This window comes from Camelina sativa, chromosome 18 (assembly GCF_030686135.1).
Source record: "Camelina sativa cultivar CO46 ecotype springtype chromosome 18, ASM3068613v1".
NCBI classification, from domain to species: domain Eukaryota; kingdom Viridiplantae; phylum Streptophyta; class Magnoliopsida; order Brassicales; family Brassicaceae; genus Camelina; species Camelina sativa.
The window spans coordinates 15,029,801-15,044,222 of NC_141897.1; the positions used below are offsets into that span (position 1 = coordinate 15,029,801).

General features: G+C 36.2%; 1 protein-coding gene across 2 annotated transcripts; it reads left to right on the top strand.

Moving 5' to 3' along the window:
- Nucleotides 1-578: 578 nt before the first annotated feature.
- On the top strand, nt 579-4,770 carry LOC104761182 (uncharacterized). 2 transcript variants are annotated; one of them, XM_087500053.1, is made up of 4 exons: nt 579-1,785; nt 2,054-2,503; nt 2,908-2,955; nt 3,058-4,770. In XM_087500053.1, the coding sequence occupies exons 1-4, from the start codon at nt 804-806 to the stop codon at nt 4,491-4,493; spliced, it is 2,916 nt and encodes a 971-aa protein (XP_087356179.1). In that variant the 5' UTR covers nt 579-803; the 3' UTR covers nt 4,494-4,770. The 2 variants fall into 2 exon arrangements, with proteins under 2 accessions (XP_087356179.1, XP_010482523.2); XM_010484221.2 differs by having other exon boundaries at nt 804-1,785; nt 2,896-2,955; nt 3,058-4,599.
- The last annotated feature ends 9,652 nt before the right edge of the window (nt 4,771-14,422 follow it).

Sequence of the window (14,422 nt, forward strand, 5' to 3'; positions counted from 1 at the left end):
TACTTTTAATAATTTATCCGTAGTTATCACTCACATTTTTTAACCTCTTGAATTACCAAAAATATATTTACAGCCGAATTTTCGACCTACGGTGCTTGGCCTAACTTTAATCTTATTTTCCTGAAACAAAAGTCCATCACGATTTTTAGAAGAAAAGGAATGTGTTGATTTCTATATAAATTGCTTTGTAAATACAATGAATTATTTGAGAACGCTGACAGCTGACTGAAAAATCCTTTTGTCCTAAATGACGTATTAGGTATTGTAATTTTTGACAAAAGTACTAATTATACTGGAATGAATTGGCAATTCTTACACCTACCAATTAAAATGTGAAGTGCTCTAATTGTTATCCTTATCCCTAATATCTTTTATTTCTACAAACTATTTTGCAACCAGAGAAAAAAAAAAAGAGAAAATCAACGGAAAGAAAGAGCAGAGTTACATTTACATCGAGTGCCACTGCCACCTAAACTGGCTTAAATTAGTAAACTTAATTAAAACTTGGAAACATTATCTCTGTGTTTAAATTACTTTTGATACTTATAAAAAAATAGTACTCGTTTTCATTTTTCTGCAAAAAGCAAAACCCAAAAAGCTAAAAGCCCTAATAGTCTTCACTCCTTCATAAACCCCAAAAAAAACCAGAGAAGCTAACTAGCTTGAGTCTCAAAATATCAAACAAATCGTCTCTCTCGTTCTTCTTGTTCCCTTCTCTCTTTTTGTTTTGTTTTGTCTTTTTAATAATAAAAACTCATTTTGGGCTCTTTTTAATTTCCTCTTTAATTTGAGTGCTTCTTGAAATGGGTGAGACAACAAAAGGAGATGCTACAAAACCATCACGGAATCAAATCTCCTCACCTAAAGATTCTTCACTCGATCACCAAGCACCAAACCCATCACTCCTCCACCACCACCACCAACACCAATCTTTCCTCCCTACTCCGATCTTCATACCCGCCGTCTCTTCTCCCGGAGCTCCGGCCATCCCCAAACGACCACGTTTTGGCACTTCCGGTGGTCTCTCTCCTCCTCAATGGAAAGCCTTGCCTTCTCCTTCCACCGTCCCAACTACCTCCACAATCTCTTCATCGCCGACACCTTCCACCGCTGTGGTAACAGCTTCTTCCACCGAAACAGCCAGATCTTCACCGCCGGGTCAAGAAGCCACAAACAGCGAGAAACAAATAAAACAACCCGAAACGGATTCCTTTCAACATAAGTTCAGAAAAGGCAAGTACGTGAGCCCCGTGTGGAAACCAAACGAGATGCTCTGGCTAGCAAGAGCATGGAGAATCCAGTACCAAAACCAAGGAACCGGGTCCGGATCCGGATCCGGGTCAGGCGAAGGCAGAGGCAAAACCCGGGCTGAAAAAGACAGGGAAGTAGCCGAGTTCCTCAACCGACACGGCATAAACCGAGACTCTAAAATCGCCGGTACGAAATGGGACAACATGCTTGGTGAGTTTAGGAAAGTGTACGAGTGGGAGAAATGCGGAGATCAAGAAAAATACGGTAAGAGTTACTTCAGGCTCTCTCCTTACGAGAGGAAGCAACATCGGCTTCCCGCGTCTTTTGACGAAGAAGTCTATCAAGAATTGGCTCTTTTCATGGGTCCACGTGTCAGAGCTCCGACTATCAACCGCGGCGGCGGTGGAGGAGCTCCGGTGACTGTTATCTCAACGCCTCCTTCTGTTGAGGCACTACCTCCTCCTCATCCTCCACCGTTGATGACTTCAAGAGACGAATATGATACTGAAAACAATCCTACGATCTCTTCCATTGGTAACACTTTACTTTTTTTACTTCTTCCATAACATTTTTATATTTATTACTCATTGACTTGTCTAAAGTGCATAATTTAAATAATAGAGTCACACTGTGCCATACTGCGTTATTTTGGACTTGTAGAGTGTAGACTATGTTTGGTACGATCGTTTATTGGTATTATTGATTAGAATTAAAGGAAGATGAAATTGTCTTAATTAAGTTTTTTTTGTTCTTCTATCAAATTATTTCTTTGAGTAACTTTAATTATGTACGTACTTTGTAGGAAGAGCGAAGAGATTAGCATTATCAATAGTTGGAGATGATTATCCTCAATATCATCCGTATTCACACAACATTGCTAGAGGATCATCAGGTGTATTCTCTAATAAATCACTATACATTCCTACTTCCGAGATGATCCCTTCTGCTTCTTCTTCGTCTTCCTCGATAAAAGATCTTCGCCGTATTGGGAAAATACGGTTAACTTGGGAGGAATCAGTTAACTTGTGGGCTGAAGGAGAGGTTGATTATGGGAGAATTAGGGTTAGTGGGTCGAGTTTCTTGAATGCAGACGAGCTCACATACTTGGAAGATAACATGGTGGCTTGTACAATGGAGTCCTTCGAAGATGGACCTCTCAAGGGATTTTCTTTGGATAAATTTATTTCTGGTCAACATCTTAAAGTCTTTGGAAGACAAAGGTCAACTTTACCATCTGCTCCTTCACCTTCAGGTAACATACATGGTTTAGTGATACAATAATACAATTTTGGTTAGCAAATTAATGTGAAAATCAATGCAAAGATCCTCTCTAATCAGCGAAGAGATATTAAAAATATAGTAATAATGATTAAGAGACTTAAATTATAGAGGAACTAAAATTTATGCAAGTTTTCTAGGGTTATATCTATAGAGCTAGAAAGTAGAAAATCTAAAAGTTAAACGTGTTGCGATAAGTATACAAAATTAAACAGGAAACAATGCAACCCTTTTTTTTTGTTTTTTCTATTAATGTGGCGAGTTTATTTGATCAATAAACCTTTAGTGATATATATACGAAATTAATTAGAGAGAAAAATTAATGTAACTCTCCAAGCTTATTGTATTTTTGTTTTCGTTTAACAGTTAATGTGGCAGGTTTGTATGATCGAGCTCAGCTTCAACTCTCAGAACCCCTTTATAAATGTAAATTTTACAGTTTTTTTTTTTTATTGGACAACATTTCGAATCGTATAGCTTAAAATTCTCATTATTATATTATTAACATTGGCACTAATGCTAATACAGCAATATCAACACTGGACTTCCAAGACCCATCGGAGCATTGCTTGAGTAAATTGCGTGTACCAGCTGGAAAACTCCCGAGTTTGTTTGACCTTGCACGATATCTTCGAGAACCACCGCCGGAAAATCTCCGGTTTCCTCTCCGGCCAGACGTCTACAAAGACTTGCCAACGGGAAAAGAGCTCTTCTTCTCCATCTCCTCCACTGAGCTACTAGATTGTAGAGCAATCACATACGATATCATTGGCCCCATAATGTCCCGCTTAAACCCTAATAACGGATTCGTTATCTTGAGCAAAGACTCGCTGATCCCACTTTGGGACGACTGCATTAACCGGATGGTTTCAAAGTTTTGTGAAATGGTGGTTTTGCGTAAACCAGACTCGTCATCTTGGGTTGAAAACGTACAAGATCAGTGGCCAAACGTGATGGGGTTCATAAAAGGATTTGGTTTATGGAGAGGAGAGGAGGCTGATAAGGTACGAGAAGGCGCAGCTGATCCTTGTTCGCTATTGGTCAAGAAGATTCTTTGGTCCTACAATGATCTTCCATACATTCTTGGATATCACGCAATAGGGTTCACCGTAACTTTCTGCGCTTTGAGCCTATCATCGCAAGATCGAGTGATCTGCACTGATCTTTATGCATTCAATGTCTCATCACCGTCCGATCGAATCAAGGCATTGGTTCCTTGTTACCGTCTCGCTTCCCTCTTACCTTTGCTTGCGGATAGGTACTGCACTACGAGGCTTTTGTGCTACAACGACTTTGAGAGAACCGATCATGGAGAATATGTGACAGAAGTAGCGCCTCACACGGTGACTAAGTATTACTCAAGCAAGAGAAAATGGATGAAAGTGAAAGGAATCTACGATTTTCTCGACCAAAGAGTTCCACACGCGGAGCATTTGGATAGGGCATGCGAGAAAGATCTATCGTTGAGTTTTAAGCCACGTGGAATCAGAGTTAAACCACAAAACGTTGACCAGCTCATTATCTCGCTGATGTGTGTGACTAAAGCGCTCGTTGCCCTTCACGACCTTTCGTTCATGCATCGTGACATGGGATGGGATAATGTAATGAGAAGCACGGCGACGACCACAACAACAACTGACACGGATTGGTTCGTTTGTGGGTTCGACGCGGCTGTTGAAGCCCCGCAGCTTAACCCCTACCGTCCTGTAGCTAAGGCAGTTGAGGAGAAGGAAGAGGAGCGTGGGAGACACGCACCGGAGATGGAGAGGGGATTGCATGCGGTGAAAGTAGATGTGTGGGGAGTGGGTTATATGATAAAGACGTGTGGATTGAGTAATGTGCCAAAGATGTTGAGAGAACTTCAGGGGAAGTGCTTGGAACCGAACCAAGAGAACCGACCGACCGCAGCTGATTGCTTTCACCACCTTCTCCAGGTTCAATCTGCCAGTACATCGTCATATTAGTCTTACTTTTTATTTTTTTTACTTTTTTTTGTTTTTTTAAAGCAGTCTAGTGGTTTTAAAACCATATGTTTAGTTTCACATTTGAATGTTCGAGTCACAATTGACATAGAGTGTTTGACCATCAGGTTTAGTCAATCTGATTACCTTCGGTAGCAACGTTTTAGTTTCAAATATTTCGAGAGTTAAGTGAGTTGTAGTGAGCAGCGGATAATAATTGTTATTATTCGTTGGACATAAATTAAGCATGAAATGAATAAAAAAGATGCAATTGTAGACTTGTGGTAAACTTATTAAATTATTGTCCAATTTTCATTTTAAATTAATTTATACGTAGTAGCAAAATATTGACGTTGAAATATAATAATTTCAAAACTGTATGAGTACTGTATGACTGATGAGAAGTGAGAAGTGAGAAGTGAGTTTGTCGAGAGAAACAGACATTGGGCTAAACAAAATGGCGGCTGTTTTCTATCATCTAAATGGCAACTCATATATCTCTCTGACTCTCCTTCAAATCACCTACGATTCGACGAGACGACTCAGATTTCAATCGGGATGGATCGTTGATTGTTTCCGGAAGTCATGATTGGACATAAAAGATTTGAGATGTTACTGAAGGAACTTGCTTGAAGACTCTCACTGATGATAAGACTCCTGCTGTTTCTTTTGCCAACTTCTCGCCTAATGGGGAGTTTATACTCGATAGTACTCTCGTAAGTTCTAAACTTCTTGTTGCCTTAGTCTGTGAATCAAAATCTGGCTATGATATATTGGTTTGCATCATGTTTGATTTTGGATATGAACAAAGAAGTTAAGAATCTCATCTTGAGAACATTTTGATACAGTAGTAGTAATGGGTTCTTCCTTCTGATGAATTCGATGATTAGAGAGAAGAGGAGGAAGAAGAGAGAGAAAGAAATAAATAACCGGCTAAGCTCCGTTTGATATGGTTAGCAAAAACCGAGAGTTTTTATATTAAAAAATAAAAATTAATTAGATAACTATGGTAAAATTGGAATTTTGATTTTGTTGAAAAATCGTAGGTATGAAAATAACAACACTAATTATTTTGAGTTTTAAATGACACGTTTTTATTATTTAGTGTATTTTTGTTCCAATCCAAAACAATTGGGTATTAAACGTACAAATAAAAAAAATTTCGGAGTTTTTTTTTACATTTTTCCCATTTGGTATCTCATATTTCACCATTTTTGTTAGAATTTTCAAAATTATATTTAAACATAAATGGAATGGAAGACACAACTTGAAGCTACGACTTTGTATGGGTTTATAATATGTAATATCTATTGTTTAAATTCTTTATCTTTTTTTTTTACTATTAATCTTTTACAAAAGGTTATGTGTTTTTTTCCTTATATCTCACATAAGTCATGGAAGATTTTTATTTATTCATTTTTAAAACAAACTATTTGAAGATAAGAATAAATTGAAATAGGTTCAAGGTTTTATTTTATTTTATGACAGTTTAAATTCATTGACAATGAAATAAGAGTTTCAAAGGTTATTGCTATAAGTACTTCATTTTAAAGGCTATCAGAAAATTTGCAAACAAATAGAAAGATTTTCAAAGGCTATTGCTCTAAGTATTTTACTATTTTATGGCTCCAATTATATAAGTCTTTTATGGCTCCAATTATATAAGTCTTTCATTGGAGACTTAGACTGAATGATGACGGAACTATACTATGGTGTGATTCTAATAGTAATAAAACTGTATATACAATTACACATACATATTTTTGCTACTGTATTAGAACTGTATCACATGTTGATGAAGTTATTGCCACGTTGTCATTTAGAAACTTACAGTTCAAATAGTAACTTTAAGATAAATCCAATGCCAAAAATATATAATAAAAAGCACGAAGTTGATCAAAATAAAGCAACAAAAGAAATTGAAAGAAAAAAGTTTTGATTAACAATTTTTTTATGATCTACTCAATATATTTACTCATGTAATATCATTGGAGACTTAGATTGAACGATGATGGAACTATACAGTGTGGTGTGATTCTAATAGTAATAAAAATGTATATACATACATACATATACATTTTTATTACTATTACATATACATTTTTATTACATACATATACACCATACATACAGTGTGGTGTGATTCAATATATCATTGGAGACTTAGACTGAACGATGACGGAACTATACAGTGTGGTGTGATTCTAATAGTAATAAAAATGTATATACATACATACATATACATTTTTATTACTATTACATATACATTTTTATTACATACATATACACCATACATACAGTGTGGTGTGATTCAATATATCATTGGAGACTTAGACTGAACGATAACGGAACTATACAGTGTGGTGTGATTCTAATAGTAATAAAAATGTATATACATACATACATATTTTTGCTACTGGATTAGAACTATATCGCATGTTCATGAAGTTATTGCCACGTTGTCATTTGGAAACTTACAGTTCAAATAGTAACATTAAGATAAATTCACTGCCAAAAAAAAATATAATAAAAAGCAGGAAGTTGATCAAAATAAAGCAGCAAAAGAAATTGAAAGAAAAAGAAAATCTTGAATTACAATTTTTTTATGATCTATTTAGTTTAGTCCATTTCTATTTTCAACAACTCTAATTGTTGAGTTTCATAGACATCTAAATTCTATTTCATCCACAAAGAAGGTCCACCACATTAAATAATCTTCCAAATTTTGAGTCAACCTACTAAACAGAACTATAACCTTAATAACATATAGATCAACCGTAAAAGTAATCTCATCCCACACACACCTTCCCCTATGTCATTCTCTACAACGTTGTAAAGGCTTCTCTTTCTCTCCATTCATGTTCTTCTTCGTCCTCAGTACCATGGAGTCTTACAATGATACGTTTAAATGCATTCAATGCAACTCTAATTACTCTATTCCTCAGTTACTTACTCGTCTAATTGAGTCCTCATATAGTTTACTATGGGCCTTACCATAGTATACTTACAAATAAGTCTCACAAGATATCGATAACTTAAATCAAGACACCAAACTGACACTTCATGCTTTCTTTGTAATCAAGGGTCTGAATCTCGTTATCTTCAATTCATCTGCAGCTACTATGTGTCAAAATGACATTTACTCATTGAAAAATAAAGATTACTCCCCCAATCATACTTATAGTGTAATACATGTGAACCAAAATTTGGAATTTTGGTAGAGGTATCGATCGACACAGTCGGTCGTGTCGATCGACACCTTAAGTGGTCGGATGTTCGGTTTGATTTCAGGATTTTAGGTTCGAGTTGGTTCGGTTTGGCGATCGTATTTAAGGTTTGAGATCGACGTTTTAGGTTTAGGAAAGTCGATTGTCGCCTCTTTTGTGTGGAAAAAGAGAGAAAACAATTCTCAAATATTTCCTGAAGGTTTTTCCTGAAGTTGTTTGTCCCTGTTCTTGTGAGTTTGGCTTTGTGGTTGGAGATATAAGTCTGAGAACGTGGGAAGAGCTTGTGAAGGTGTGTTTCTGGTCGTGTGTTGGTCGAATCTTCTTGCTTGGCAAAGGTGAGTGCATGACCATGGCTTATCTAAGCTAAGATCTCTGTTTTTGTGACTTTGTGTGTTGTGTGATTGTTTTCTTTTGAGTTCTATGTGTTTTTTGTGGCTCATGAAGCTTGGATTCGCTCCGGACAATGCTTGGGAAGCGTGGGAGGAGTTTGAAGGCGAGATTCAGAGTTTCTGATCGAAGAGAATCGACGCTTGATATGAGTGTCGATCGACACAAGGAGTGTGACACCAATGTGAGGACGGCGCGAGAAACCTAACGAGCATCTATCAACGCATGTGGAGGTGTCAGTCGATGTAAATTAGGGGTTACGGAAAAAATGTCGAGCAGGCATCGATCAATACAAGGAGTGTGTCGTTCGACACCGGAAGGTTGTATTGATCGATACAACTTTTGCTAGGTGTGAGTGTCCATCGACACCATCCTTCAGCAGCGATTCATCTTGATGGCTTTGTGTTTTGCATGGTTTGTTTGTTATTTATTGATTGTGACATGAGGAGATCTTATTGCTTATGTGTATAGCCAGGATTGCCTCACTAAGTATTTCTTGTAATACTTACGCTTCCCTTTTGTGTTGTGGCGCAGGTAAAGACAAAGTCTGACCGTGGGATCAGGGCGATGGAGAGGAGGATGTTCTGGAAGCTCGGTTATTTGCTATGTGCTTCTCTTAGAATGCTAAAGTGGAAATTAGTTGTCTAGAACGGATATTAAGTTGATGGTCTATGACTTTGTTTTATGCTTTGGAATTGCTATTGGTTATTTGTTATTCATTTTATTCGTTTAATGACATGAGTTTTGTTGGTTTATATTATCCAATTTTGTTTGAGTGGGGGTTATGGTTCTAGTGAGTATGAGATCACTAGATAATAGAATATTAAAAATAAAAAATGGTCGGGTTGTTTCATATAGACAGACACACTCCACTACATCATCGCTCAGTTATGAAAAGAAAACTAAGTCTCCACCTTTATCTCGCGTGGCATGGTCTCCCTCTTTGAACAGTGGGAAGAAAGAAACAACACGCTTCATCTACAATCTCAGAGTATGTCACACTCCATCTTTGCTTAAATATTATACAAAATACGGAAACGAAATTCATAAAATCGACAACAAAATCAAATTGTGGAGCGCTACTTGTTGCAATTACGGTTCTCTCTAACATGAATCTACCGACTTCGGCGAAACAACAATAGCTTTTTAAAAGAAAGGAAAATAGATTTCTGAACGATACAATGATACCACTTAGGGTGTATAAATCAATGGACTTAAGTGACTATGTTGAGTTACGCTTATGGATGGCTTGCGACAATTATGGGTCAAATGGCTTGTATTAAATATTGGTTTACATATTAGAGTTTACAATGATCATTTCTAAATCTTCACTCATATCATAATGCTACAAAATTTCCTATCTAAAAACAACACAGTAAAATACCATATTTATTAACCAGTAAATTCATGAAGCATAACATCAAAAGAATAAAAAAAATAAACATAGAAAATTTTTGAAAAAAAAAAAGAACATTATGAATTAATAATAATACTCTGCGCTTAGTCCAGATCAACCACTAGTAAATATATATTATAACGAATCAAAAAATTACTAGAATTATAATATAGAACTAATAAACTACATTTCATAATTTAAGAGAAAAATTAATAGTTAAAAAGAAGCATAGGTCACGACTTTCTCTCTCCAGAGGCATTAAAGACGATTCAAAAGGCGACTAGATCTACTTTGCTTCTCCGTTTGAATCTGGCGGTTGGTGTGCCCTAGATGCCACCGCCGGATTCCTTGTCTCGTTTATAGCTTTCCTTTGCGTTTTAGTGAGCGGAGTTTTCGATCGAGCTTTGGAGTGTTGGGTTTTGGTTGGGGTCTCTTAGATCTAAGCACGGTGATTTGTTCTTAACGGCCAAGGAGCTGGTGCTGAAGCGTCGTTGTGCTTAAGTGTCTACGAGAAGGTTCCGCAGGGCTATTGCCATGGCATGGGTTCTGGGTTCCTTTCTCAACGGCTTGATTTTCTTTGGGTTGAGCGGATCTGCGGCATGGTTTGTCTCCTGTCTCTTTGCTCGGTTGGTTGTCCTAACTGTGTGGCTTTTACTCTCCATGGTAAGTTTCCTCTGTTCTGTTGGTGTTAGATGTGGTTGATTTATGGCTCTCGATTGGGGAGTTTTGTGGTTTGGTTAGAGTTTCGATCTTGGGTTTTGTGGTTGCGGTTTGAACGGCCAATTAAGTTGGTTTTAGTGGTTGCAGGTTGATGTTAATAATTCTGGAGCTAGTAGTTCCACGGTACGACTCGAAGAATAAAATATCTTCTTGACCCTTCCCCTCCTTTGGTTCCATTCTTGTGCTTCTAATCGATTTGTTTCCGTTTGTGTTTGTTTGGCTGTGATTGCGTTTTGTCCGCCCAGCCTTTGTCTCGCCAATCACCCTTGGTTCATTCTTCCAGCCTTTGATTCCCAAAATGCTTGTTCCCTTTCTAAGCTTAGGCTTCATTTTGTTAGAAGATGTGCTAGTCTTCATGGTTTGCAGTTGGCTCTTCTCATGGTTTGTTCGTTGTTGGTGATAGCCTTCTCGCTCTATCATTGTGCTTGTTGGAGCTCAGTTTTAGCGAGAGGTTTGGCTTTGCTCCATGTCTTGGCTTTGCAAATTTGTTTAGATCTGATTGCGTTTTGAAAGGCTTCTACACAGACGGTTTTGGACGCGGTGTCGTCATCGTTGTATTCAGAAGCGTTTCGGATCTTTGCTTGCCGGGTTATGAAGTCTTTGTTTCTGGTTCTGAGAGATCAGCTCTCATGAGGATAGGAGGAGGTTGAAGTTAGCTTCGGATTGGCCGTGGGCATCATTAGTATTTCTCACTTGCATGTGGTTCAAGAGAAGAGTTTGTTTTGCTTGTTAAGACTAGTATTTGTTTAAGGGTTTAGCCTTGTTGCTTTTGTCTTTAGTTTAAGGATTCACCTTCTTTTAGGGTCTAAATTCTCTACTTAGTAGTTTTTATTATTAGTTTCTCTTTTTACTTCCGGGAACTTCTCTTTTGTTCGACGGCTTAGTTTCCCTCTTTTGGGCTTTAGACTTTGGAGATATCTTTGTTTTCCGCCGGCTTAAATTATATTCCACTTTGTATCTTTCCAAGTTTTATATATAACATTAGTTGACAAAAAAAAAAAAGAGAAAAACTAACAGTTACATGTAGTATAAAAATTAATATATTTTTAATTGGTTGGCAAACAAATTAAGTTTGACCTTTTTTGATAAGTAATGTCGTAATCAGAAAAAAAGAAAACACTTCAAATATAAAAGGTCAAAAGTAATGTCATTGTAAATATATAATATTATCCCTTTTTATGTACAAAATGACCAAATTACCCTTTCTTTGAATGACAACAAGAATGTATAGTCGCCAAAAATCAAAACACTTTCCCGCCAAAATCAAAAAATTTCCCGCCAAAATCGAAATTTTTTTCCGCCAAAAGTAATTTTTTCCCGCCAAATTTTTGAAATTTATACTTTTTAAAAACCTTGTCAATGCTTTTAAAAACCTTGTAAATTTGTGTATAAGGTGTTTAAAAACCTTATAAAAACCTTGTAAACGTTTTTACAAGGTGTTTAAAAACCTTTTAAAAACCTTGTAAACGCTTTTAAAAACTTTGTAAAAGCATTTTAAAGGTGTTTATAAGATTTTTATGAGATTTTTACCTTATAAAATATTTTAAACACCTTATAAATTTTTTATGGCAAGAAAGTTTTTTTGTTGAAAATTTTTATCAAAATTTTTTTGGCGGGAAAATATGTCGGAATATTTTTGGCGGAAAAATTTGTTTTTATTTTTATTGAATAAAATATTTTTCATCTAAGGGTAAAATGGTTATTAAAAATTAAAATTAAAGGAGGGCAAAGATAAAAATGGCCAAAAAAAGGTATTTTTGAAAAGAAGTATTTAAAAAAGGTATTTTTAATAAATTCTCGTTCTACTTTCTTTAACACTGAGTTTTAACCAAGCATAATCATGGTTGACCAATCTAAGAGAATATAGCATATGTGTTTTTCTTATACCCCCAAAAACTAAAACAAATCACCTGAAAATCATACTAATTTACTTTGATTTTAATTCAATCTTTAACCTAATAATAACAAATTTATATATATCAAGGACGACTAGAACCAAAGAGTCGTAATGAGAGGTCCGCTCTTTCTCATATCATGACGACCGTTGTGAGAATCCTTGTTTCATTCTTATTAGTGACCTCAAAAGTTCCTATACATGTGTATGGATGGATTTCTTTTTTAGTTAACAAAAATTTGAGAATTTAGATTTATACATTCTCTTAGTTCATAAATTAGAACATTTTATATGGTCTTTTTCCCAAATGTTATTCGAACAGGGAATTTCTAAGTTTTACTTCAAAATATTTACCATTTGAGTTAATTACATGTGTCTGGTTACTGTAAACATCTTTGCTCCACGACCGTCCATTAGGGTATCACCATCGGTGATCCTTTAAAATTAGGATCTCAGAATTATTAGATTAATATTTTAATGCAATAATATTATGTAATCTAATTAGTTATTTTTCTTTTAAAAATTAATTAATGAGAATGTGACACATAAGCAAAAGAGGGTGAGAGGAGTGTCTCTGATCTCTGAATCTGCTGGCAGATCTTGTATCTCTCTCTTTCCTCACTTTTTTAATTTTTTTTGTTTTTTTTATTAAAAGACACTGGAAAGAAGATGACGGATGTACTTGGTCTTACAGGATTCCCTACTTACACACGTAATGAGAGAGGCAGAGTGTCTAGCTTTCATCCCCCGATGAGTGAAGTAATTGAGGTATATTTCTCCAAGAAAAAAAAAAAACCCGGCTTTACTCTTGCAGTGAACATGGTAAATTTCGCGGACCAAACCATTTAATTCATTATTATGTGGAAAAAATAAAGTGTTACCAAAAGAGAGCTATATTTTTATTTTTTTTGGTAAACAAAGAGAGCTATATTGATGTGTCATTACAGATCTACATACGATTCATGCATGAAGAGGCTGCAGAAACTAGTAAGACAGATGGCATCAATCAGAGATAATATTACAAATAGAATTGAATATCATGAAAAACAAACCTGAAAATCGAAAGTAAACAAATCTACAGTATAATTAAAATTTATTAGGGAGAAGAAGAAGAAGAAACAGAAAGTAATTGGACAAAATAAATGTGCATATGATGCAATATCCCAAACGTTGTCGTTTTGCTTGGCCAGAGAGATCTGTTCTTTTGTTTTTTTCCTTACTCTAAAATAATAATTAGAGGAAAACAAAATACTTAAGAGTGACGAAGAGAAAGAGACCAAAAGAGATGCACGTGATGCGAGGGTGTCTTGGATTTTGATTAGAGCTGTTCTTTTGTCTTGTTGCTTACAGGCTTCTCTTCGTCATTATTATCAACAACTATGTAACTAAAATCTTTCATTTCTTAGATTCATGTAAGCTATGCTTTAAAAAGAAAAATTCTCCATTTTATAATTGTACAAGTTTTGTTTGCACCATAAGTTTAATTTGGACGTTAGTTAGCTAGATTTTAATTGTATTATAATATGTATATACGGAATTTATATGCTCATCACAAGTGGATGTTGCATTGATATGAAATATCAGATTTAAAAAAATTGATCTGGCCAACTATATTACTAAAGTGCATTTATTTTTCGGTCAAAAATCTTAAGAGAACTTCAAAGTTAAGCGTACTTCAGCTGAAGTAGTCTCAAAATGGGTGACCTTCCGTGAAGTGATTGTTGGAACTGTGCGAGTGAGGACAAAATACAGGGAAAAATCATGTGGTGATTTGGGGACTGTAACAAGCCTTTAAAGCATCCCGGACATAACAAACCAACCGTCGGATATTGATGCGCTCATGGGCCTAGTGAGAGGACGTGAGACCCATTAAGGAAGGTGGGCTCATAGACTGGGAGTGGACATCGGGTCTACTAAGAGATGGCGGTCGGGCGTTACAAGTGGTATCAAAGTCGAACCCGAACGGGTGCGGAGTCGAGTTGACTCACACTGTCGGGGGTGACAGTCTTGGTGCGCAACGAAGACGTTGCGATCTGTTAGTAGGGGTGAATTGTGACACCCTAGTTTGCGGAGAAGTTTAAAAGAATTGATTTGGCCATCTATGTCACCAAAGTGCACTTATCTTTTCGGTCAAAGATCCTGAGAAAACTCCAAAGTTAAGCGTGCTTGAACTGGAGTAGTCTCAGGATGGGTGACCTTCCAGGAAGTGATGTCTGAACTGTGCCAGGTGAGGACAAATCACAGGGAAAAATCATGTGGTGATTTGTAGGGACGGTAACAAGTCTTTAAAGCCTCTCGGACGTAACAA